At 47.8% G+C, this 27,898-nt stretch overlaps 1 protein-coding gene across 1 annotated transcript in view; it reads left to right on the forward strand.

Annotated features, from left to right (window-relative positions):
* The window catches only part of Mthl1 (adhesion G-protein coupled receptor methuselah-like 1), a 207,409-nt gene extending 179,917 nt beyond the window's left edge, over positions 1-27,492 (forward strand). The window contains exons 6-7 of the mRNA XM_076798678.1: positions 15,236-15,374; positions 23,989-27,492. Coding sequence (XP_076654793.1) covers positions 15,236-15,374; positions 23,989-24,322 — 473 coding nt within the window. The 3' untranslated portion in view covers positions 24,323-27,492. The remainder of the gene's footprint in view (positions 1-15,235; positions 15,375-23,988) is intronic.
* Positions 27,493-27,898: the final 406 nt, after the last annotated feature.

Genomic DNA, 27,898 nt, shown 5'->3' on the forward strand with positions numbered 1-27,898 from the left:
TTTAACCTTATTCTCCTAGATCTATATAGGTAAGAAGAGGGGATTCCCTAAGAGACCCCCAGAAGAAACTCGAGGGAATGGACGGGAAAAGAATCCTCTAAATGTCAGGGAAGAATCCCGAGGAACTGCAAACCTAATCCGAGGGATGAGTCCTCTGGCAAGCCTAACATGAAGCGCTTTTCGCGCGTTAAAGCGTGGCGGCTGCCACTGTAATAATTCACATTATCGTTCCGAGTAAAATTCCCCAAAATATTTGCAAATAAAAATGTCCAACTCGTATACAAGCTATCCGAGTTGCCACTGCCTGGCAACACACAATTATTTATTAAAGCGTTAAAACAAGCTCACCAAAATCTGTTAAAAATGGCTAACAATTTGCTCGCTCACCGAACAACGAGTCACAGAATGGAAGAAGAGGAAAGGATCGGTGTTTCGTCCCAAAAGAATTTCTTTGTCCGATCGGCCGGGACGATTCCTCCGAATTAGTCGAATTCACCTGGATTCTGAATTATTGAATTTTCCGGCCACTTTGGAATCTAGACGGCGCGGCAAGGAATCGCGATGAAAAAGGGAGAGGGAGAGAGAGTGAGAGAGGGGAGGGGAGACAGGGAGGAAAAAAGGATTCGGGGACACGTTTCGTCGGGGACGGCAGTTGGCCAGCAGGAGCGGAATATTCAACTAACGTTCGCATACATTAGAATGGTAAATCTCCGGACTATCCTCCGTATCTATGCAATCTCATGCCCGTGGAAGTTCGGCGGAGCCGGGTGAACACCGGAGACCCGAAACGATAGGATTAGAGAGATAACCTGTCCGACTCCGACCGTGCGAAACGCCACCCTCGAGCACCCCTAGGCTCCACCAACACCCCCTCGTTCTCGACGGGGGTTGTGTTCGTAGTAGACGCGTCGTTGTCGTCGATATTTATTATCGCTTTGCTCGTGCCGCAAACTCTTATTGAAAGGCACGCCTCCCCGCGGTGTTTCGCGCCCGGGGCCAAACTATCCGGGAACTTGTTTCGAGCGGGCGCCGTGCAGCGTCGCGCCGCGCCGCGCCGCGACGGTTTAATTGGCTGCGGATTCAGGGAAGCGTTTGTCATTCGAGGATGTAGAATCACCTGAGCTCCCCGGAGGCACCCGCCGGAATCGGTATCGACGGGGGAATTCAATTTCCGCGTTCGGTTTACAACTTCGCGGGATTTCCACCTGGAATCGGGACACCGGACCACCGGGCGGCTTCAAATTAACCCTTGGTCGACGTTTTGACCCCCATCGTAAACGCAATTGATATTTTTTCGGTGCAGAAGTAACCGGAGAGCGGTGGTACGCAGCACAGATTCGTCCTTTAACCCTTAAATGCATGAGTGGGGTCCGCAAAGGACCCCAGTGTTGGATTTTGTGTTAACATTTTTAGCCGCGCCATTTGTGAACTGAGGAGTTCAGCTATTTGCTTCTGTCAATATTTAGGTTGTGTTTAATGTGTTTACAGAAATAAATTGTTGCTGTAATCAAAGTTAGCAAGGAATTAGGTAAGTGGGGTCCTCAATGGACCCCATGTATGCATTCATGTTCCTAATATTTAGTTTACCTATGCACTTAAGGGTTAAGTTTAACCCTTAGCACTCGAATGGCGACTGTAAGGCGCCACTAAAAATTGCTCTATCATTGTCCAACATATTTTTTACATTATTAAATTTGTTTGTATTTAACCCCCTAACGCACAGTTATTTTGAAAAAAATCAATTTTTTATATACTGCGCTTTTGTTCCATGGAAAAAGGCTATATTTTATTCTTGAATAAATAAGTGTTACAGCTTACAATCCCATGTAAATGATAAATATCAATAAAACGATTTTTTTTCTTTGCTTTCACATTGTTATTTTCAATTCTCGATTATATTCGAGTGTGCAAAATTATAGCAGCATAAAATACAACGCCGCTCGAATACAAGTTAAGGGGTTAATAAATTACTGAACACTTCAGTATTGTACGAGTAAATCATTTTCATAACATGAAAAAATATATGTAGAAGGGAAATATTCTAGGTCGGAAGAAATGTTTCGTTTTGGAGTTAAAATAGCTTCGAGTGCAAAGGGGCAACCCTTTGAGGGCGAATACCCGCCCGATGCTGTAAATATCTTATTTGAAAAAATCAGTAAATATTGTTCATTTTTCGACAATCTAGTTCTCTGAGAAAAACGTTTTTACAACGACACTCGAATAAATCCCGGTGAATAAATGATTCGAAGAAAATTAAATTCATAAAATGTATTGACTTATTCCAGCTTTCTTTGTATATGTTTTTTAATTAAATGGACAAGCCGATATCGAAGCTGAACCTTCGACTTTCGAGGGAGAAGACGGATGCTCTCTCGACCTCGTGGCTCGCATTCGCCGGGCCAGGGTAAATCCGATAATTCGGGCCACTCGATTCTTCCGTCGTTTATTTTTTTTTTTTTTTTCGTTTTGTGTGGCTTGCGTGTGCATCGTTGCCGGGGATTTCGCGGCGTTTAAACGCGACGCATCGGATCGCTCGATTATTAACGCGCTCGCAACGAACGGGCCGAATGTGGGCCGTTATCAATTTCACCGATGGGATTTCCGAGCGGACCTCTTCCGCGGACGCGGAATTCAAAGGACTTTTTTTTATCCCCGGCCGTCGATTCAGTCATTATTCGCGTCGTTATCACGAGCGAAACGAGCCAAAACGATCCGTTTAATCATCCTCGAGACCGGTCGCGCCTATTAATTACATCGCTCGGGCCCGTTTTCAACTGTTTGCGTTCGAATGGCACCTCTGCGAATCGAATCCACTCGAGCTTACATGGAATGCGAACTGTGCCTCACCGTGGCCGGTTCTACGTGTGGCATACGTTCGTGAATTCGTGTTTCGTGAATTCCTAAGAATTTCGACCAATGGGAGCACCGTGAATACACTCGATTACCGGTTTGATGGATTTATGTTACGAATTTCGGTACCGTGCCCATTCACTTTGCCAATTGAAAATTTCATTTTCGGCGCGGGCGGAACTTCAAAGGGCGTGCGATGTGTTCTGATCCCCGCAAATCCAGATATAACAATCCACATTCATACAATTTGTAACAAATTACGTTTCGTCACAAATTATTGTTCTATATAATACAAAGGGGCAAGGCTTGTATTGTCTGAAACATAACGTAGATAAAACAAGTTAAAACCGTCTTCAAATAATTGTTCCAAAGAATATTAACACGTTAAGCGGCAAATATCATTCCCAGAGATTCTCTCAAAATCAGAGTAATTTAATTAATGATAACGAAACTAGAAATTTTAAATGTATTATACGGGATGCCGCTTTAACCCTTTTGAATTCTAAAGATCTAAATAAAATTCGGTGTATCTGGACATGTCACAATAAAAATTAATGTCCAAACCTAGTCAAAAATCACTGTCAGTCATATGTAACTGACATGGCAGTTAACGATGTTAATAATATAAATGCAGAAGTATCTATAGCAATTTGAACTACATTTTATATAAAAATGTAGGAAGAATGAAAATGTAAGAAGGCATATTTTCAACTGTCTACATGAAACGATGTATAAATGCGGATAAAAAATGTTTTCAGTTTGCTTGCCTGAGTCACATTAATTAATCTTCAACATTTTGGATCCATATGAAAGCACAGAAAATCATCCCCTAGGCTCCTCACGTGTCAGAATCAGTTTTCCGCCGGCAGTTTTCGCCTCGGCTGAAACGTCTTCAAACCAGTCGAGTAGCCGGGTCCGCGCGGACCCAGTAGGGCCCTCCGCTATCTAATTAGAGCGAATCCCGACCGCGGGACCGTGAAATCGCGGAAACAAGTTCGTGGAACGTAATCGTTCGGGGAAGGGCGTGCTGCCGGGGGTGGGCGATTAGGACACGCGAGTCGGCAACGAAAACGCGGAGGGAGGGAATTAGCGAATGCTAAAGAGCCTGGTGGAAGTGTCCCGGGTCGGAACGGTTGTTCGGAATCCCCCCGGCGATCCTGCTTTATTTATCGCGGCACTCTCGTTTTATTGGCCGCGTTCGCAATGAATCGGAATCGCGCGCCGGGGCTGGGAGAGAGGAATTCTCTTATTGTCGTTGTCCCGAGGTTGGAACCTCGTAAACTGGGCTTGCCGGGGGTTGGCGAGGGTGTGGCTGTGGGTGAGGGTGTGGGTCGTTGTTTTACCGACGAGTTTCCTGTGTATCGCGAAACATTCTGCAACAACAACAACAACAGGATCAAATGGAGGAGAACAGTTTTCAAGATCGAATTAGTCCGGCAAGGATTTCGATCGCGATTCGATCGGTGTTCGGAGGGGAAGGGATGGTATCCGCGGTGGCCATCCCGAAATTCGTTTTCGTTCAACCCCCGTCCCCCTGTCCCCCGGAAAATTCGTTTAACGGCCGATTTCGGGGGCAGCGGGGCGCGACGCGGCGCGACGGCTGAAATTTGTTGGCAACGGGTTCGCGGGCTCGTTGCCCGATACGCTGATACAAGCTCGCACAATCACTTTCGATTATCTGAAAAACCGTCGGTGATTAAAATGACGCCGGCGATAAATCTGCCGCCACCGTGGAAAAAGCGGTCCCGCCGGAGGAGGAGGGGTTCGTTGGGCTTTGCGGGGTTTTGGGGGGTCTTGCGGGGACGGACGGAGAGAAATGCGAATCGAGGCGGAATCGTCGCTTCTCCACTCTCTCTCTCTCTCTCTCTCCCTCTCTGTCTCTCTCTCTTTCCCTCGCTCCGGGCCGCCCGCTCGGCCGGCTAATTATATTTGACAGCGATTTGTGCGCGCGAATTTAACGCGTTTTTCAAATTCCACGGCACCCCCCTCTCTCTCTCTCTCTCTCTCTCTCTCTCTCTGCCACGTTGATTTACGCGCCGGCGCTCGCAGCTCCCAGCCGCGAACATTGTAATTGATAAAGCGAGGAAAGCTTGTTGTTGCGTGCGGATCGCCGCTCGTAAATCCTTCGACGGCGCTCGATGATCCGGAAAAACACCGACAATTACAACGACGTCGAACGATGCGTCACTGTCGCCTTCGTCGAGCCGCGACGACGACATTAACGCGCCGCGTTTTCGCGACGAATCTATCCGGTTCGCGAAAACTGGTCTTTTTGCGGGCCTGCGCGTGCGCGCCGGACGACGGTAATAGCGGCTCATCGGGCAGATCTGTTGCACTTTAAATAATCCCGCGCCGCACGGAATTCCCGTGATCCGACGCGGATAAACTAATTCGTACCTCACAGACAAAAAGTTTCGCCAGTTTGTCCAATTATCGGTCCGACCACGCTGCCTCGATACTCCCGAGCTTGATACGCGAGAGTGAATGGACTCGGGATAGCTGTGAACACCGTTATGGTCGCTTCGTCCTTCGTGTCGTGATCAGTGCATTCTCTTAAATTCCCAAGTTAAAATCCCGAGCAAAACGCTTCGCGAGCCTTCACTCGGAAACGCATAATTCCCGGTCGATTTTTGTGCTTGCTAGTCTGAAAGTATTGTTAGCTTCGTTACGATTCAATTAATTTAAACAAGTCGCCCTTACCGATCTTCAAATAATTTTAATCCTCTCAACCGAATGTCTGAAACGTTATAACAAATCTATATTCACGCATCCGCATTCCGGTTCTGGAATACAATGACAGAAATTCGGGTTTGACTTGGTCCCAGGGTGCAAACAGTTCCAACGGACAATAATTCTAAATTGTCGAAGATCGCAGCACAAATTTTATTTTACCGAATCCACTACAGATTACCATAACCCATAAATCTGTAGATCAGCCCCCAGATTCGCTGGAAATTCGCGTAATCGATCGTCGAACGAAGTTTCACCGGTCGCCAGAGAGCGCGCGCGTTTGTAAATCGTGTTTGCGTGCACAGGTTGACCCCATAGGGGTGCGTACAAAGGGTCGGTCGTATGATTGACAAGCGGAGGAACATGTTTGAACGCTAATTTTATGTTCCGCGCGGTAATGTTTGAAAACATAGTATAGCTTCATCGATCTCGTCGTAAAAAGGGTACAGTTAATTCCGTGGACCCGTTTAAGGGTTGCAGCATCAAGATTCGGAGAGCGCAAGAACGGCCAGAGCGACGGATCCTCTATCTGCTCGCATCCTTATCTTCGCCAACTCGGGCAAGTTGTCCTCGCAAAAACGTGTATATCTCTGCTCACGCTCGAGCGAACAGAACCTATCCGAAAGGGCCGGCCTGTTCTCAAGGGGTGGCTGCGACGGAGGTTCGAAGTCTGATTAGAAACGGTGATTACCAGGTACACGCGGAAACTCGGCGGACGCGGGGGATACCCTCGCGGAGAAAAACATCCACGTCCTTTTTGCGAACAAAATCTATTTAGAGTTGGATGATAAGAGACATCATCCCCCCGCCGCGCCGGGTCGCCGAGGGAAACTCGGCTGATCTTGATAGAAAAAGTTTCGCGGAGGCGCCACGACCTCCCCGGAAGGATGAAAGGTCCTGCGGCCGAGGAAAAAGTTGGCAAATTTTGGTCCCAGCCTGCCTGGACAACCGCGGAATTTTGAGTTGGTCTGATGAGCGGCCGGATAAAAACCGGAGCAACCAGCGGCGGAGTAATTTTAATCAGCGACCGACATTTCCCGCACAAAACGCGACTTTTCCCTGTGCAAATTTACTCCGATCAAATCCGGTCCAGCACCTGTCACTCTTTATTCCGGCTAAAGTTTCTTCGGCGCTTCTTACTTTACCAAATTTTCTGCACAAAACGCGACATTCGCCGTGATCGGTAAACTGTTCGGTAAAGCAAGCAGCGCCGAATGTATTCCAGCAGACTGAAATTGATAGGTGCCGGCTCGGTTTGATTCAAAGCGAAATTTAGAGGATCGTCTGAGTGATCGACGACGCAACAACCTCTCGTCGAGCCTGCGATCAGAGTGGCTGAAGGAGTCGGATCACAAAGGAGCTCTCGCGCTGAAACAATGGAGTCGTCGAGCGAGGAAAAATTCGATTGCGATCGATCGAATCGTTGAAGCGCGAAACTGCCGCCGGAAGTGGTTAATTAAATCGGGAATGCGATCGGGAATAATCGTGGATCTGGGAGCACGAGATTCACGAACCTCGGGAACTCGATGCGAGCGCATTGCGGAGCTGTGTTGTACGTTGGCGCATAGTTCGTCGTATTGGAACAATTTTTGAAATTGTTTTACAGAATCGAAACTGGTCAAAAAGTTTTCTGAATCGTCGTATACCTGTCCAATGTCTTTTTCTCGTTCGCAGAAATAATGTTGATAAAAATTCTGATTTCTCGCCGAAAAGAATCGCATGATCGCGAAGCGAACAGTGGACGTTGGAGGGGGACGAATGACTGGATCCGCGGCGGCATAAGAAACAGGGAGAAGAGTAACGAGCGAGTTACGAATCTCGGCAGTACAGGGAGCAAACTGGCGTCTATATTTGCTGAGTTTTGGCGGGTCGCCAACAATAGCTGTTTCGGCCAGGTTATATCTCACTCCATGGCAACCCATAACAAACATAAGTGAATTATGTCGACGCGTGCCGTTCGATACTTTACGGAGCCGATTAATCGGCTTGTCGGGAACGCTCCGCGAGATCAATTGCGTACGTCGCCCGTCATCCTTTCACCTTCTCTCTCTCTCTTCCGCTCCCTCTCTAACGACGCCAATTTATTCCGCATTATCCGTTTAGCCAATTTTTCAGACGATCGCGCGTGCGCGCGCACGAGATCAATTTTTGTTCGCGAACCGGGAGCACCGGGGATCGATTGATCGAGAGGATTAACTGGTCGGAGCGGAAACGGAAGCGCCCGCGGCTCGAATCCGCTCGAATTCTGGACGCCGTCGGGTTAACAGCCTATTAACTTTATCGCGAGAACGATCGCAACAATATTAACTACCCGAAGTCGCGGCCTTATTACCGGCAGTAACAGTTCTGTCGCTGGTACTAACGGAGTTAATAACAAAGTCGTTATCAACCGAGGAATACCCTATCAATACGCTCCTCCAACGGCCAAGATCAGCCCAGATAATGCTCGAAGTAAAGTTAGTCGTTACAGTATGGACTTTGTGCAATTTATGGGGTAGTTACACATTCGGTACGGTGGTCGATACACTGCTGTGACAGTTTTAATTTCCTTGGACCACGGTGGGCAGATTCCGGGCTGTATGCATTTATTATCAAAATGAGTAGAGCATGTGTTAAACGAAGAAAATACTTGAACCATTTCAAAAGACTGTTCTGTTATTTTCATTCGTTTAAGATCATTAACCGTTTGCTTTTGCGCTGCGAGTTTCAGTGTATCTTTGTTGCTCCGTGGGAGTGAACGTAGTCTGATATTGATTGATATTTGTCTAAATGAGAGTGTTTTATTTGACAACATCAAGTCAAAATATGTCCCGCAGTTTTCGTGCGTTCTTGCAAGAATTGCTTAGCAGTCAAACGGTTAAGAAATTAATGTCTTGAAATTCACACAGACAAATTTTCCCTGGATAATTTCTAGAAAATTAGTTAACGACACTTCAGTCTTCAGGATTACCAACGAACAGTGTATTATTCCTCGGAAAGTTTAACACTAGATTTACGGGACCCGTCAAAATGACGGATTCTAATATTTTTAATTCACGAATATTCAGATTGCAAACACGGATCCATGAGGAATTATTTAACAAATTGATTTTTCTAGGTATATACTATTAAAAAAATTGCTACAGATTTTGATAGATATATTCATGTCATTTTTATAAGGAAATGTAAAATAGTCATTTTTAGTGCTCCGTGAACCTACTGTTAAATAACTTGCTTTGTCCTTCCAAGACAGCACCGTCGCTCCGCCTGCAATCCAAAAATTCTGTGCCAGCATAAACATCCTAATGCCCGGTTTCCGGCAATACTTCCGCGTTATCTCGTATCGATTCGCCATCGCGGACACGTGCTCCCGAGCCATGGCAATTTTGAGATCGGGGGCGAAGTGTATGGGGCTGTCGGTTCGAGTATTCACTCCCCGCCCATAAAGCGACAGTATAGCGCGATCAAACCGTTCGCGAAGTATCCTCGCGAGCGTCGATCGTAGGTAATAGTGGGGAGAAAAAAAAAAAGAATCGCGCGTGCCGTTGACAGCTAGGATATATCCTCGAGGCTCCCTTTTCGCGATGCAGCCTCGCCCGGCTAGGATTAACACAACTGGGTCAGCTGCAGCCCAGTGTCAGGGTGCATCGGCATCCATGAAAGTTTTGCGGCGTAAGGATTTTATGTATGAGTTTGTTTGCGGACGAGCGCGCGACCCTCTCGCCGATAAGTGGCCACGAGGCTCTCGACAGCCGCGTGCTCCTGGCAGATTGCGCGCGCGCGCGCGCGCGTTTTCGCACATGGTGATTTTTTTTGCCCCTCAAAAGCCGGGGTTCTATCCCCCGATAACCGGTCCAGGCGACCCGCGGTTCTTTATTTACCATAAAACTCGAGCGCGGCTCGCGGACCCGGATTTCGACCGCGGCTAAAATTTTATTACCGCCACCATGACAAACCGGCCAATTACTAACCACCGATACGCTAATAGAGTCGTTTTTCACGAATGCCAACGAGGAAAAAAAAAGAAACACGAGGGAGCGACAGAGAGAGTGAGAGAGAAAGAGCGAACCGCCGAGCGATTCAGTTTCGAACAAAAACTGCCGGGAAAAGGTATATTCTTTATTCGATCGAGGTAACACGTGCTCCCCGACCGCGGACCGGCATGCCCCAGTACGTACCGATTCGAAAAACAGGCTGCGATCGCGAGCCGATGGACACCGCGGATGAAATGCTACCGCATGGTGGTCGATTATTCTGGAAAATACTCTGGTACATGTTATTTCTGTGTTTCTGAAAGATGAACTTTCGATCACTTCAATTTTTCCCGTTGTTAGGAACACTATACGCGAAAACGATTATAAGTGGACTGCGGATCTTTATGCGAAATAAAAAATGTTTCCAATCATTACAATACACGGGAGGCGAATAAAAAGTTTGTACTTCGTTTAACTATCTTATTAACCCCTTGCACTACAATATCGAGTCATGCTCGTGACGAAGATTCTGAACAGAGTCTAATAAATATGTATGTTATTAATTTCCTCTAAACCGAAATAAAATTCTATTTTGACGTTGTTAATGTACAGCTATTGGAGAACATGTAGGCATACGATAGATATAAATTTTCTCCTTTTTTAAAGGAAATTAGGAATTACAAGAAAGTTCTAATCACTGAAACCGCAAAATAAATCGTGGTGCAAGAGGTTAAACTGAAACCAATAAGCTGATGTCCTTACATTTTTTCAATATGGCCGCTGCTTTAAATTGTGCGTACCCATTTTTATCATAAATGCATAAAATCCGCAGTCTAATACACTTATACAACAAACTATATAAAAATGCTAATTTAGAAAATTGTTTCTATTTCTGTCTCATTTTTTAGAACAGAAATCTAAGGCTTACAAAAATAGGTGAAGTTTCGGAATTTTTCCTTCAAAATTAATTCCTTCGAATTTTATTTAACATTCTAGATTTTTCGAGGTATAGAAATATACCCTGCAGTTTTATGGATATTAGTTCTCCCGCGATCATAGGGAAAATGAACGTTTCCGTTTCTGCGAGTCCCGAGCCACCCCGTCTGACTATTTAATAGCCAGAAGAATAGCGAGCGTACGATCACCGTTCCCGGGTCTACCCGCCGACAACTCCAATTACCCATCGATCCGGTAATTGTACCGTTTCGTTATTATCCTGTATCAAGGAAAAACTTTTCCCTCGGCCGGTTGATTCAGGGTACGCGCGACCATAAACGTTCCTCGGGGGTAGGTTTACGCGTACCAACAGGCCAAAGCAACGTATCAATTTGCTCGGGAACTAGTCATCCGCCCTCTCTCTCTCTCTCTCTCTCTCTCTCTCTCTCTCTCTCTCTCTCTCTCTCTTTCTCTCTTCCCAGCACGCGTTTATACTTACCGGATCGACTCGGCTCGGTTGATTCACGAAAACTACTCCCGGCACCCCCCGACCGTTATGTATCGCATCAAAACGAACGGTATTCATATTCATAGATGTGCCGCGAGTTCCGGGGAAATTTCGCGATCTTCCGACGATCCAGACACGCATCCCCCGACCCCCTCTTCGATCCCCGAAGTCTACGAGGTTTCGATAAGTAGACGGTGTCGTGATCCGATGTAATTTCGGACCGGGAACGAGGATGGATTCGCGTGATCCGCGCGAGAATTCCGTGACGCGATTCTCGCCCGTTGCGCTTTCCGGAAGAAAGGAGATCCGAACGAGGGTCGACGGTGATTAGGCTGTTGCGCGAACGAGCTATCGCCCGGGGATTCCAACTTCTGTGAAAGTTTGCCGAGCGAGGATTTTTATCGCTCGTGCCGAACACCGGTTCTTATTCGTACCGATTTTCACCGTAGAAACTTTTACAGAATTCTGAAATAGTGCATTCAATGCATTCAAACGGTAGGTCATTTTCTACGTACTGTAGCGGTCGTGAAAGAGAACGGAACACATCAGTCACCGGTTTCTCCGAATCAACCAGCAAAAATGCGAGCATCGATCCAGGCATTGTATCGACAAGGTTGCTCCCCCGATGCAGTTACAAGGGAATCCAAGGGATAATCGTAGAGTATAAATCTTGGACACTCCCCGGAGGGTCCGGCGAGGCCGCAGAGTGCCCGTTGATCCTCGGAAGACCGCGCGAGGCTTTGCAATCCTCCGAAGGGTATTCGAAACGAGAGACTGATAGAAAATAGGCTGTTCCGTAACTAATTGGTTTCCATGGAGCCGAGGTTTCCGAAATCGTTTCGGATAACGAGGTCGCGGGCGAGAGAAAGAGAGAGAGAGAGAGAGAGAGAATGCGAGAGAACCGTCCGTTAACGAAGCAATGGAAATTGCAGGGAATAATGACGCACGAGGTCCGGGGGAGCCGTAACCGCGAGAAATATCCGAAAACCCGGGAACGGTCGTAATGGGATCTTGAAAAGGGAAACAAATGGATCCAATTAACGACGTCGAAGCGGCGGAATATTGAAAATATCGGCGGAGCGTAATTAAAATGCGCCGCGGTCCCCCCTCGGAACCCTTTTAACCAAATCATTTCTGCGTTGCGCCTCGGTGCATGCACGTGACCGCGGCAAATCTCGTCTCCTGTTCTCTCTCTCTCTCTCTCTCTCTCTCTTTCGTTCTCTAGCGTCCTCTGTCTTTCCCAGGCGGACAGAATCGCCGGAAATAAACCGGGCGACGTAACGGCAGTTTACCATTTCGAGCCGCTCACGCAACACGGGCGGACACGCGCGTCTCCGCTTTGGCCGTCTTTTCGCCCGTGTCCCCAGCCCCCGTAACGCTACCAAAACAAACGGTCCCTGTCAGCGGATCGCGGCTCCGCGATTTATTCCTCCCACCCGTGAATTATCGATCTATTTGCGGCTGTTCGCGAGATTTTTCCACCACCGGTCGCTTTATTTCCGTCCGCAAGCGTCCTTGAGCGAGCTCCTACCCTGCTCCCGCCGTCGCTGGTCCCGGAAACGATCGGTTTCCCGCTTTTACGACGGAAGAAACCATACCTAGTTGCTCGTTCTCCCCGCTAACAGATCGTAGGGGCATCGACGAGTGTCGCTACAAATTTACGTTCACGGAATTCCTCTCTCTCTCTCTCTCTCTCTCTTTCTCTCTCTCTCTCTCTCTCTCTCTGTCCCCATGCACAGATCCTCGAAGCTGTCAATTCGCGCGGGAGCCCAAACGGGAAACCCAGCGGGGCTGTTTACGTTCGCAGAACTCGTCTATTTTCGGCGCATTTTGCAACCGGAACGATCCAATTACACACGCAAATGGAGCACCAATTTGCGCGTCGACGGACCGGCCGCGCGCGTTTATTAATCCGGGATGGACGGCTTTTTGCGATGGCTTTTGCGGGTGTTTCGATTCGGGCTTCTTCTCTCGATGCCGAAGGATAGTTGCTAGTTTCGTTCCTTGTTCCTTCAGCTACCGAATTTGCGCCTCTTTAACACTTCGACTGCCAAACTAGAAACCTGAAAAATTCCATAAAATCAAAGTAAGTTATTCAATGAAATAGAAATTGAAAAAAATTAAATGTATGGTATCGAGTAGTCCTCCAACTGTCGTGCATTTTATAGATCCTAATCAAATTTGGTACGATTTACATATTAACGTAAAAATTCATTCTAAAACCTGGACAAATAATTTCGTCACGCACATATGGGTCACATGGCACATAAGCGGCATGGCACTTTACTTACTGGGTCGAATGCCGCGTATATGGCGGCAAAAATCAAATTAATTACTAATATAAATATTTAAATTTATAAAAATGTTGAATCCACAGTTACTCTTCGTATGAAAAATAGCTTGGACCTGGTGGGAAGTAAACTTGATATACTTCCGGATCGTTAAGGGTTAAATTGCATTAGGCATTATTAATTCTGCTAGCAAATGTATCGTGTACTATAAGAAAGAATGATCAAACTGTTCGAAATCGTCCGGCCGCCCTTACAGTCCAAGGGTTAATACAATTTTTGAAGGATTTACTATCGAAACAAAAAATTGCATAAAGATATCCTGGTCTGCTAATCACCCCGGTGGGTTTAACACAATAAGAACCTGAGGGCTACAGTGGACCCCGCCTCGTTCCTCGTCACTGTAGCGCCTAATCTCCTCGAGACGAGATTCTACGTCAGAATTCGTCAACGCCGGATTAGCGGTCGCGTGAAACGTTAAAACCAACATGTCCACACGCGAGAAAGAAAGCAGCACGTGCACGAAGCCTCAAAGTCGACTGTCAGATCTCCTAGATCATAAACTGGTTACCGGTTCAAAGCCCTTTGCCCGGCACCGTGATAACAAGCAACCCGTACGAAATTATAATAAGCAAAAGCTCGAGCTGCCGTGTGCACGGGAGTCGTTCAACCCAGCGGGGATCCGTCGTTTCGCGATCGCCTAATCGTTAATGGCGGTCGAACCGACTTCCGGTTAATCGGCGCGGCCACGCGGCAAAACAACTCGTCCTCTGTTTCGCCAGAGACCCGGTGAATCGAACCGACTACTCGGCGCGCGCACACCAGCTTGAATTAAACGTCGTAAAGATAAACTGGCTCGGCCATTCAAGCTCGATCGGAGGGTTTATTATTGAACGGACCGGCCAGCAGATATTTAGAGTGTTTCCAGGTCCCGGCTTCTGTCCCGACGCCGCTCACGCTCGCAGTTCTTTCCTCTTGACGACGCGGGATAATCGGGATTAATCAGCGGCCTCGTCCGACCATAATTAATTCTTGACCCATTGCCGCATAATCGCGAGTCTGATGAAGGGTTCAACCGCAATCTGCTAAATTCAAATATTGTATCTAGACCGCGGCTCGTCATCTTTCTTAGGTTGCTTCATATGTCCGATTTTACAATGCAAATATTATGAGGTGTTTCAGTCTAGAAATACTATCATAGCCCGCAGGCTTATTATACACATTGTTCTGAGTCACGAAGCTGATCTTTATGGCCGTACCTTCAATTTTTTATTGACGGGTCTAATTGTACTCTGAAGTTTATTTTAACGTCAATCAATGTGTCTGTCGTGTATGCTTTCTATACGGTTTATGCTGTAGTATTTTTTTTTTAACTTCACGATACATGTAGCATTCGTGCTGTGGCATACATGTTTAACACGTTCACTGCCTTGTCACCCATATGTGGGTGACGGAATTATTTGTCCAGGTTTCAAAATGAATTTTTGCGTTAATGTATTCATTGTACCAAATTTAATTAGGATCTGTAAAATGCAAGAAAGTTGGGGAACTACTCAATATGATACATTTAATCTTCTTCAATTTTTATTTCATTAAATAACTTACTTTGATTTCATGGAATTTTTGAGGTTTCTAGTTGGGCAGTCAAAGTGTTAATTTGCAAGGTATGTAGGAGTAAAAATAAATATTCCGCGAGATATCAAATAAAGTTACATATTTTGGGGTTGAGGAAGATACTTAAAATAACGATCGCACAGGTAAATCGTTAGCTTAATCCAACCGCTCAGACCAGCCGCCATTAAAAAACGAGATGAAGCGAACTAAAATGTAAACTGTGCAAGGGTGCGGTCCAGCAGGTAGCTCAGCGACTAATCCCAAACCCTAACCAGCGCCACCATTCAGGGATTACATTCGGGCACAATAAACCTCGAACCAGCCCTAAGTAAACATTTCCTCTCTTCTGATTACAGGTGACATGGAGATCCTAGCGTACTTCTTCGGGCCGATCGGCGTTCTTCTCGCGGTGAATCTGCTGTTCTTCGCGGCGACGGCTCGCGAGCTGACGTGCGGCCTGTGGAAGGGTGAATTCGTGAAGAGCACCACGGAAAGGTGAGTCGAGCGTACCAAGCATAAAAAGTCTCTCTCGAGAAGAAAGAACCTAACCCCCGACATTCGGGAAACGAGGTCCCGCGGTTTGCCGTTCGCCGAGATCCGCAGCGAACCGGCACGGCGCGCCTGTTCCTTCCACGGGAGAGACAAAATATTTACCTGCGGAGCATCCCGAGGCGAGTCGCCCGGCTCTGCGTCCCGCGCCGCACCCAACCGCGCCTTTGTATCTCGTAAATATTTACGGGATTTTTCCGCGAACGTTCAACAGCCTCTTTCGCAACGGCCGAGCGCAAAAAGGCTGGAGAGCCGCGGGTCGGGCCCAGGCGGGCCTTCGATCTCGCTGAAAAACTTTCCGTTTCCGTTGAGCGTTGCCAGAACCGCAACGGCGAAACGAACGGTAGCCGGGCCGAGTTGCTCCCGGTTATTTTCAGTTTACCGAGTGGCACACGGTGAACCCCGATCCAAATCACGTTGAACCGCAACTCGCTGTACCGTGCGTCTCCGTTTCGTTCGCGAGCGTGTCCGCGGAAACGGTTTTTCTGCCAAGCAACCGGAACTTTCTAGGAAAAAGAAACCGTCGAAGATCCATTAAGTCCGAGGCGATCGTGGAAACGGCTCGTTTCCGCGAAATCGCGCGAGAAACTCTGCGCGGAACGATTACCCGGCGAACCTGGGAACCTTAAACCGCGAAGTTGAAGAAGCTCGTTTGTTTGGTCGGTTAGGGCGGCGGCTGGTAAACGCGATACACAACGATTAACAGGTGCAACGGTAACGCGTCGGTGTAGAATAGTTTGGTGAAACGCGATGCGCTACAACGGGTAACGGAGACCCGGTCGCGTCGTCTTGTCTTCTTCGTTTTATTGCGCGGACGCGAACGATGCTTTATTTCGGCGCGAAGGACAACGCTCGGGGCCGATAAACATCAAGGATAACTGGGCTCCATCGGAGACGTTCCTCGCGGATAATCGGGATCATCGAACGCGCTCAGCCTCGGGACATCCGCTTAACAAGATGGCCCTACGGAATCCCAATGCCTGCGAACGTACACAGGTGAAGATTGACGAGCGATGATTTCGGTATTTAGAACGAGATCGGGGTGAACGGGAGGGAGATCGATGCGGCTTAATCCTGGAGACTGCAGGAGACCTGATACACCTAAGAGTTGCCATTTTTTACCGGGACGATCGAGAGATACGGAGAGCTTGTCTGATTAGCGAGATAACTGACCCGCGATTTTGGAAAGGATAGTCTGCTGGAGCGTTAAATAGAGATACTTATCAGACAGGTATAGAGACACTAAGCCCCTTTTTCATGTTCTCGGCGCCGTTGGTTCAACCTCATGAGCTCCTCAAGTGAAAAATCCTGGATTTTTTGGTTCAGACGATGCAGAATCTCTTGTTTCTTCAGGATTCCGTTACAATTTCATCTGTTTGTTTTAATACGTCGATTGATCAATCATAATCCTAAGGAATTACATAGCAATTAAAGTCTGCTGGGATCCTACCGCTTTTTCAATACAACGGAACGAAAAATGGATGGAAACTATGGGAGACCGTACAACTATTTCTGAAATCATTTTTCTGTGAATTGGCAATTCATCGTCGTTTGCAAATATCCGAGAGAAGCTCTTTAGAGTGCAAAGAAAGGCCATATTTATCTAATGCATGTAATGGACATGTGTATTTTCAGTAATGTTTTCTAACTGCTGAGCAGAGACAATTTTAAGACTGAAAATGTTCTTGACAATATGCAGAAGTGCTTTAGACGTTCGAGAAGAGCTGCGGCAAACCTTCTCAGAAAAATGGCCCAAAAATGGTCCTCTCCTTGATGCTAGAAACAAAACCAGGATTGTAATATTTCGTCCGCCGGCCTGACCGTGTATGCATCGACCTTGAACCAGTCGATACCCAACAAACAGGACTATGTCATACCGATCGGGTTTTCCGTTCCGTAGCCTGCCATTGTTAGAAAATGGTGAACAGTCCGGTTTCGGCCCGGCAATTACCTTGGCCGGGCGTGGACGGTGAGTCACGCGGGCCGTTTTCGAAATCCTGCTTCATGAAACTCGCGGTTTACAATCGCGTCTGCGTCCAAAGCTCGCGAAACGCCGTTCGGAACAACTGCAAAAGATACGTGGTCGTAAACCGGCGTGAAATTCCCGGAGAAACTGTCCAGATCGATGCGTAAAAAAAAAAAAAAGAGAAAAAGGAAAATATTATCTTCGGACCCTCGCGCGACCGTGTGCGCTCTCTTTCGCAACGAGTCGCCGCGACGACGAGTGCCGTTTGACGAATCACATTTTTTTCGGATATTTATGCGAGCGTGCCGAAGCGCCGAGCCTTTTTATAGAGCGACGGGGCTCAAAGGAGAATTTATTTTATCAGGGCCGCGCGCCGACAGATATCAGGCATCGAATCGTTATTTTCCATTCGTTCACGGGGTCCCTCCGTGCCACCTTTGCTCCCTCTCGTCCCGCGCGCGAAATTGATATTGACGATCTCAATTTGCGATTCTCTTTCGGCCCGAGCCTCTACCATTTCCCTCTCGCCGTCTCCCTTTCTCCGGCCCGGTCTGTTCCTTTTTGTTTCTCTTTTCTCCTCGTTTCCATACGGGACACGGCCGCCATAATGGCGGATACAGATTCTCTGTAGCTCTCGCGTTCGTTCCCCACAGCCCCCCTGGTTTTCTAACCCCATACGTAATTTCGGGGAGACCGGGCTCTTTTTCATCCGGCCGCGCGGTTATTCTGATACGAATATTCGGCTCGTGGAAGAGCTGCCGGAAAAATTACCGTCGGGTCCACGCGTCGCGCCATTTGTCGATCGCTTCTGAACATGCTGCTTCAGAATCTTCGTGTGCGCGCACAGACTTTGCGTGTGCGTGTGTTACGCCGTATACACAGTTTTATGCTGTATTTCGTAGCAGATGCTCCCGCGGATTTACATTTTTATAGACAATTCTCTACCTCGTCAGGAGAAGCCATGGGAATTATTTGTGTTGTAACACGACTGCGGATTTTATACGTTCGTGACGAAATGGAATAGGTGAAATTGAAATTGTAGGAATAAATAATATTAAAAAGGGTATCATTCGATATCACGAGATTTGCACTATTTTCGCAAAAGGTCAATTATTCAGCGCCGAAGCACATTTCGTGCCGCTTCGATGCATCATACTTTCAACAGCTCCATTACTTTGAGAAATCGTCCTGACCGACTTTCCTCGGGACCAACGTAAACGACCTCGCATTTTTAATCTGCCTCGCCTGGTAAAATTTCAACAGAATTCTCACGTTCCCCCGGAGTTTTAAAGAACTTCCCGTGCAGTGCACCGACGACCATGCTCTCGAGCGCGCGTACACGAAATCCGACTGAAAACACTGTCTCGGTTGAAGAATAAGACGAGGGTCAGACTGTTTTTCAAAAGACCCGTGAGCCTCTGTACGCATGACGGGGTCCGCGTTAGAAACGGGCTCGTAGTATCTTTTTCACCGTGCACAAATAAATGCCGCACGCAAAAATAGAAATTGTTTCCGATCTCTGTCAAGGCTGATCCGCGGATCTATCTTAACACGGTGTGCTCCCACGCTCGGGTTCTCTTTGTTGACTGTACAGTGTGGCCTAGTAATTTCCGACAGGCTTTCCCACCGAGATCAAGGGAAAATCGACCTGACAGCATGGAACTGTAAACTCCGTGTCAATTAAGCCTGTGAAACTTAAATTCAGGAAAATGTGCAATTATAGATTATAATTTTTTGAAATTCAGTGCGAAAAAGAACAGTTTATGTGTACGCATTACTTGCATAAAGTATGAAGTGAAGAATTTTGCACAGTCGCATTTTGTGCTCGGTAGGTTTAGCGTAAAAGTGACTAAGAGAAGAAATACATTTTCATCTGGCTCCATATCGCAGCCTCGCGAGATCCGAAAACTAAATGGACTTTTCCCTTGTCCCTAGCATAATCCCTAGCGTGCCGCACAATGACAGCAGCGGCGCAAGCAACAGTTTCAAGGTTCGGAAATGAAAGCTCGCCGTTCCTCCGCGAATGTTACACCGGGTCTAGCACGGTCACGGTTTAAAAGTTGCAGCATCGCCGCGAAAATAAACGCGCCGCGAATAAAGCGAGAGACCCGGCTCAAAGGGACCTCTTTTGAGTTACGCCCGTGCCAGAGGCGACAAGGTTGAACGTGATAAAACACGCGCTATAACCGTCATGCCGTATGATGCTTGTCCCGCGAGATGCAGCCGCGAGACTCCGGCTCCCGGAACGTTTCCGCTCTTCGAGGTTCCCGCGATCGTAAACTTCTGTTTTCGTTGGCTTCGGGGATGCTCCTGGCTAGACGTAACCGTAACCGGAAGTCGTGGCGAAAATTACCGACCTCGCTCACTAACATTGTTGTTATTCCAACGTCAACAGGACCGACTACATTACTCTCGATCGTTTGTCCCAAGTTGAAACGAGGAAACACGCCGAATCTTCTGCAAGAAAAGTTCCTTTTCAAAAGACAAAAACGCGAAATCACTTGCACTCTACACTGTCATATAAATTCTACGCTGTTATATAAATAATTTCTTTATTTAAGTAATACCTGCAGTTCTGACGTTCAAAAACTATGCGATTGCCTCGATTGCAGGTCAGACGATTATAGAATTCTTTCCCAAGATACAGTTAAAATGTCAAGTCGGTTGGTATTTTACCTTCTTCTTAATAATGCAAAACCCACGACGACGTTGTCTCCAGAGAAGCGACCCAGAAATATGTGTCAGCCGCATACGCTTCTGTAGTTAATAACTTTGACAATACCGCGAATTCTAACTTGAACTTTTGCAGTGACGTTGTGGAAGAGTCAGGGTGCAGAATCCTGCAAAATGAATTCGCCAAATCCACCGTTTTCCCTGTTATGTTTTGCAATAGCTTCCACTTTTTCGTTCGATTCGCGGAGACAGTCGGATCCCATCGATTTCTGATAATCCACGAAAGGTTGATTCGATATAAATATCGGGAAGTTCGCGCACATGCACACGCTCCTCCAGATCCGACACGTGCAACCATAACACACGCGTACGCACATTTTCCGTGTACGCTTTTTCGCCGATTTTGCCGGCTGGCGAGGAATGCTTGTTTTATAGCGTCGTCTAGACAAAACGCTCACCATTAAATATCCGTCGCATTATATCGAGAGTAACAAGCGATCGTAGGCTATATACCGTCGGCTGTCGGCGCCGTTTTCCCGGGGATCATTTTTCCTTTTTCTCTGTTATTAATGCCGTCGATATTTCCGATCTCGGCAGACGCTAACAATCCATATCCACCCTTCTGTCTCGTTACGTCAATTAACTCGTCGGTGGATCCGCGAGCCTTCCTTTCCGAACGGATAGAGTGGCATTAATTTGAAGCATCGAATAAAAATACAAGCGAGTGTCTGCCGCGAACGATCCTCCTTCGCCTGCCATTGGTCGTTGCACCCCTGATCGCGATCCTACTTCTTCCTTTTTCCACCACGGACCGTCGCAATCGGCTTTCTTCTATTTTCCGCAGAGCGACTTGAAACTCGAAGATCCCGAGATCGAGCGAGGCGACACGTTGCTGTTTAAATTCAAATTTCGCCATCCCTCGTAAGCCTCCACCACCGTATCAACGCACGGTCGAAACTTTCCAATTTTATGCGACACCTGAATCCACTGCTGCGAACACCACCTGAAATTAAATCTTAAACAGAGCGAGTTCTCGGCGAGTGTCTAAATGAAATGTCTGCGAGCGAATTAACAGTTTCGACCCAAGTGCGCTGAAGGGTTCAGAAAGTTCAGTCAAATGTTTAAGACGGTTAATCGATTCAGCCCGCAGACGGTTTAATTTTCATTCTTTTCTCTTCCATTGGCCGAACTAGCATCTAATTAATTCCTCTAGCATGTGGTCGCATCGTCGAGCGTTTGGATGTTTCGATCGGTTTTGTCCAGGTACGGGCCGCGGCTCGGCCCGATGAATTTTTCAAGGGTTCCGGGCCGATGAAACTTTCATTCGAATAATAACCGGTCGACCGCGGGATTATTCGCTCGTATAAAAACCGGATCAATAATAAAACGGGCGGCGTGGTCCGCGGTTTAATCGCCGGGCAATATTTCCATTAGTTCACCGGGTTATAACCGGGGCCCGGGGGCCGGCGTTGTTTGATTTTCGATTTTACACGGTCGTTCTGCAACGGCATAATATCGTCGTACATGCATACATCCGCCGCGGAACGGCACACGTGTCCGACCGTGAGTAATAGAATCGGACCGGGCCGGCGCGATTTTGTCGGAGCACGGGGCCGCCGCGCCGTTCGCGGACCAGTTTTGGTTAAAAGATGGTTTACACCGGATCATGTAAAATCGAAACCCGCGAACGCACGCGTCGAACCCGAGCGAGCGATTCCGCGAGCGGAATAACAAGCAACCGTTGCACACAACACAACAATACCCGGCGTCCGGTTGAAAATCCATCCCGTGTCGCGTTTCGAGGCTCCATTGTGCCGTCGGTCGATCGCCAGACGCGTAATAGCCCGGTCAAACTTTACGCGCCCGTACGTCCGCCTCGCTGATTTGACTTTCATAATCCGAGCCCAACCGCCCCTCCTCCCCCTCCCCACCCTCCGCGCAGACACGCTACATTTAGGGAGCCCGGAATCACTTTCGAACTTGTACGCGAACCGTGATCGCGGTCCCATCGAATTTGCCACCGGCCCTGCCGAGGACCAGATCCGAGGCTCGTTCGGAATCGACTCTTTCGCCAGACCTTCGATTTTCCACGAGTTGGTGAACCTCGCTATAGAACCGTCTTCTAACTCAATCAATTCGCAAAGTGGGAAACCTTTTCCCAACAATTTTCGTCTCGACATTGATCCCTATTTGTCTAATCATTATTGCTGGACTGCGAATCTTTATACAAGTTCCAATTGAATTTTATAAAATCACGTACTATAAACTAGTAAGTCTAATTTTCACACAAAAGGGCCCAGTCTTCGTAGATTCGCGATAAGGTAGAGTGACTACGTTACCGTCAAAAAATGGTTTTACGTGCCTCAAGTTTTCGTCCTTATATAAGAATATTTTGTCGCTGGTGAAGGGCTCATTCGAAAGAGGAAGGTTCAATCCAGTGCGCGCTGGTCAGGAGCTGCCGAGATTATGCCGATATTTGGTAATATAAGCGTTAGAAGTAGGCCAAAAATTGACGATGTGCATGCCGTGGAATCCAAGCATTTTTATGCCATTGGATGAGTTTTCTGGATGAAGTCGAGACCAACGCGCACTAGAAAATATCTCAAGCTACAAATTGAGCTATATTTTGTCTCGATTCTCTGCGAAATGAAGCCAAAAACTTGAAGCACATTTCTGGCGTCAGAACTCATAATATCGATAATACAGAGCAAAGACTGTGACAAGTTTAGTCACAGATTTAAGACCCGTCGAATCAAGACCAACACGGATCTTAAGTCTGTGTCTGAAGACTGTGAATGGAAATTATTAATTAAAAAATGACGTGACTACCCCGGGCCCCTAAGAATGGCAGCTCGATTTTTTAATCCGGAATGACTTTCAGCTGTTTTCCTATTTCAAAATGGCCTCGAGATTGGTCGGAATAAACTCACAAGCACAAACCCACCGGAGTGTTGGATAAACAAACTATAACATCAACAATCGCCGTACAAATACGTATGAACATAGCCGCTGTAAAAGGTCTCCCCTTGGCGGCAGCTTTGAATATTTCATCGAGAGCAGTACGGTTCTCGGAACAGGCGTTTTCGAGCAAACTTTTTTTTCCAACTGGTCAACTATCCACGATTACGGTTTCTGTCGTTGATTGACGGTTAAGAGGAATAATTGCGGTGTCTCCAGACGTCCGGCGCGTCGTGTGAAAAGTTTCCGTAGTTCGGAGGCATAACAGAGCAGAACGGTTGAAAAGACTCGCAAACGGTTCGAGGAAAAGAAGTGTGTGTTGGTTCTCGGAGGGGTTGGCAATAAGCGACTGTCAGGAGGACACGGGAACCGGTGATGGAAGGTAACCAGAACGGGGGTTCGGTGTAACCTTCATAACGCCATAATTTCCCGACACACGACACCGTAACGGGTCGCGAATGTTCTGCCGGAACGTATTAATAATGCTTTGACTTCGACCACAATGCGATGCATACATTACGCGGCGCAACGTGTCATGCCGAACAAACGGATACGTTCGCCGGGTCTGATTTATGCCCGTCGTAATTGAACGCTGTGCTAATTGAATCGAGCGCCGGTTTTTCGAGCCGGAAACTCGTCGGCTACGCTCGTGCTACTCGATAATGCGCGAATCAAACTGGAACAGGTGCGCTTTTCATTCGGCAAAATAATGCGGGCACAGTCGGCGGCCGCTTGTTACCGCGAACGGACAATGAAAAATTCAGGTGGGAGCCCGCTTGCTCGGATCTTCGCGGCGAGTAATTAAACGAATACTGACGATAGTGTCTTCGTCTGCATACCGTTCGTACAGAATAGGCTTTACCGCACAAACCTTTCGTCTAGTTCAATAACTTCCTAGTTATTGAACTAGGTGTCTTATCGTTTGTATTGTACCATTAACAGTGACGATTTCTTTGATTCCAGAGCGGCGTTAGGACGCGTCTGCATGAAGCTGGTGGTGGTGATGGGCGTCACCTGGGTGGCGGACGTGGTGTCGTGGGTAGTCGGCGGTCCGCAGTACATCTGGTACTTCACGGACCTGATAAACGCCTTCCAGGGCGTGTTGATCTTCGTGGTGGTTGGTTGCCAGCCGCAAGTGCGTGCTGCCTTGAAGAGGCTGTTCAACAGGAATCCGCGAACGAACGCCGGAAGGCAGGGTAACGGTCTGAGCACGACCAGCCACGGGATGCCCAGCATGGGGGACAGCGTCACCCAGAACCCGAGCACCAAGACAGCCCCGTTGGAGACCATCTGCTAAAGAGAAAGAAAGAGAAAGAGGGGGAGAGAGAGAGAGAGAGCGAGAGAGACAGACTGGCTTTTCCCGCCACGGTGATTTAGCGGGAATCTTCTGATCGCTTGCAGGAAGCTCTATGTCTCCCGTGGATCGGGTCTGCGGCCTATCATCAATAAACAGCCGATCGACGGGATCCAGAGGACGGGGCGCAGAGCTCGTTCACGAAGAGATAGACGTCCAAAGCCAGACGCGGAAGTTAACCGCGGTTGATCGAGCTGGGAGACCGGAAGAGAACACGGTATACGAAGCGATACGAGCGTTCCCACCGGAGCGTAGAGGCGCGTAGACGCGTAGGGGTCGCGACGATAGGGTCGAGGAAGGCAGGATTTTCAGTTTACAACCCGGCCGTTATCGGATCCACCCAGAACAATACCGATCGGCGATGCTTATGCTGGATGCTCGATAGCCAACCGTCGAGCCGGGTCGATGACCTCGAGGACCGTGAACCTCGGTTCCGGACCACTTTTCAAGCGATCGAGAGAGACTCTCCGCGGCAGCTGTACTCGGATGTAGGCCTCGAGTCGAAGGCTCCTAGCGCCCGAGGTCGTCGACCTTGACGACAGAAGTCCCCGCGAAGAATGCGCCGACTGTCGCAGACGACTGTCCCCGTGGACCCGGCCGCGGGGAATGCGACACGCCGAGAGCCTGTCACGTTGAATAGTTCATTGTCACGGTAGAACACAATGGGAGAGCGGAGAAAACAACGCGATGCGACAAATATTCATAGAGACCAGGTTCAACCTTCCCCGGGGACCAGGTCTCTCTTGTTCCTCGGGTTCGAAACGTAATTCGTGCATCGTCGACCTCGTCGCCCGCGATCGGAGCTGCGCGGGAACCCGATCATCGGGCCGGGTCGGGTTCTCCAAAATTTCGGGATTCCCAACATCTTTATTTGGGAATCCCGAATACTCTCAGGACTCCCGAAGCATACCAAAACATTCTAGAACCCGCCCCGAAAAATATTCTCAACCCGTCCCGACCCGACAGTTTCGGGTCCTCGCACACCTCCACCCGCCACTGAACCACGAAGAGTTTGCAACGGGACGTGCCGCGACCACTCCGTCGATCGGGTATTTATAAACGGGGGACTAATGAGACGACGCGTGCCCGATACGAGACGCTACTTTGTTCGAATGTTATTAATAAACGGCGCCAGCCGAGGTCGGTCCTGATTCGGGGTGAGCATCTCTCTTCCAGCAACGGTAACGATGATCGACGACCGTCGAGAGCAACGATCCAGCTTTCTTTCTTTCTTTCTCATTTGTTTTTGCGCAATGACTCGGCCCGTCCAGGCCGCGGTCAGAATTTCGCGTTCGGGGAACGATTGCTACGTTCGGGGAAATCGAGTTTTAATCGGGACGGTCGGGATCGTGGAAGAAATCAAGATTGAGCAACTCGTGAGCGAAATCATTTATATTCGGTGTTGTTTTTCTGAAAGGAAATAACTTTTTGCGAACGTTGTAGGTGAGAGAAATGATTTATTCGGTTGTCAAAGTTGAACCGGCTCCTGAATTATTGAGTATATTGAAATAAAAAGCATTCGCAGCGTTCGTGGTGATATTAATCTTTTGGGGACGACAGTTCTGCTCTATATTGGCTTTAATACTGCTTCAAAATTTATTATATGAAGTCAGATTGTTGGAAAAATATTCAAAAGTGCCAAATTTGAAGTATGACCAGATAAAATCAGTATCTTTTTTATATTTCGTAACTATTTTTCTTCGAGATGCTCACCTCTCAGTCTTCCCAGGATGAAATTTCCAAGGGAAAAAAGCAGATCGACCTTGACCCCCGTGTTTCGCACGAAGCTCCGTAGAAAATCGTGCTATCCCATGGTGTCTACTTTCGGCCTGGGGCTTCATTATTCATCGGGCGCGCTCCAAGCCGCGAGCGATCGCGCTTCAATTTTCTTTAGCATAAATTTGCATCGACACAGTCGCGATCGAGGGGGGGGGGGGGGGGAATCCTCTGCCATTGGTATGCGCGACGTCCGGAGTTTTACACCGGCGAGCCTCGTCATCGATCGGGCTTATCGATCACTCGTTAAATAACCCGATTCCGCGTACTTTCCTGCCGGGCTTATCGCGCGTAATCCATTCATGGTTTTATCCCGGCGTGCACGATTTCTTGCGCGATCACGTCTTTTTACGACCGCACTCCGCAGCCGTCCCGTTCCGGGAGAATATCCGCTCACTGCCGACCATCGATTTCGATAAGAACACTTCGAAAATAATTAGCAAACGGCTTTCGCAATAGCACTCGACGAGACTCGACGATCGCGTCAGTAATTCTGTACTCGAGACACGCCGAACCTCTTCCCGGCACCTTCTCTTTATTTTACGAGAATGATAGTGAGTACCTTTATGTTGTTTTATTAACGAAAATCTACAAGCTTTTTACGAATAGACAGAAATGATTTTAGTTTTCGCTTAATGTTAATTAGTACTCGCAGCAAAGTGGGATAATGCTTATCGGACTGCTGAACTTTATGCGTGAGTTATTAAGTAAAATATAATAATAGCAGATGAACAAAATTCAGTATTGTTATGTTCGTTTTAACCGTTCGTGAGTAAATTTTTGTTTGATGTATGTTTCTTTGAGATTGCATAAAGTTTCAGGGTCTAGCAAAGCAGTGGCGCACACGTGCGATTGTAGCCTTGAATTATTTTTCCGTTTGGTGAATAAATAATCGAAAGAAGGAACGAGTCGGTCGACTCGGGTACAGAGTGTCCACCGGAAGCACAAAGAGGCGACATCGTATACGATTTGCGAACCATGTTTTTGTACTTTTCATACCGCAGATTTTCGAGATTTTACACAGAGGACCGCGAAACGGCTCCGTCGTTCGCGATCTGTCAACGGGCGAGTCCTTTTCCGTTCCTCCTCGCCCCGTTTAACGATATACACGCACTTCTGTTTCCTTCAACCGTTAACGTGAGTCACGCATCCGCGGCGACGTACACGCAGGTAGGTCAGGGCATAATCGACTCGAACTCGTGACAATACACTCTAGGAATTCAATGCCTTCGGAAATGCCTTCCAAATGTGGTGTTCAACGTGCCGAATTGTATACAATGGGGAACCAGGCGAGACCAGGTGAAATCTCCTCCCGGTTCTCGCGTTCAGCGCGTGCGGCCGCGATATTCGGCCAGCAACTTCCGGTTACGTTCGCCCGAGATCTTATCCTCCGTCTGCATAGTTAACCCTATGAGCAAGAACTACCCTCGTTACACTCTTCATCTTCTATTTCTCCCTCGACTCGTTCCCTGCCGTGGGTACCATTTTCGGTGCGCCTTGAACTCAAGGACTGACACGACACGCATCGGGAAACAATGCACAATCAAATAATTTGTCTCACTGCCATTTTTAGACGAGCGTACTTCACCTTTCGTATCGTATTTTATACTTTTTAACAATGTTAACGATAACACCCTCGATTTTCTGCTCTATTGAACTTCTCTTGCTCCTCTGTGACATTCGGGCAGCACTTTGACCGCCACGTCAGCTGGTCTGACACCGAACGTCCTTGTTCAAAATTGA

The sequence above is a fragment of the Halictus rubicundus genome, chromosome 12 (genome assembly GCF_050948215.1).
Source record: "Halictus rubicundus isolate RS-2024b chromosome 12, iyHalRubi1_principal, whole genome shotgun sequence".
Taxonomy (NCBI): Eukaryota; Metazoa; Arthropoda; class Insecta; order Hymenoptera; family Halictidae; genus Halictus; species Halictus rubicundus.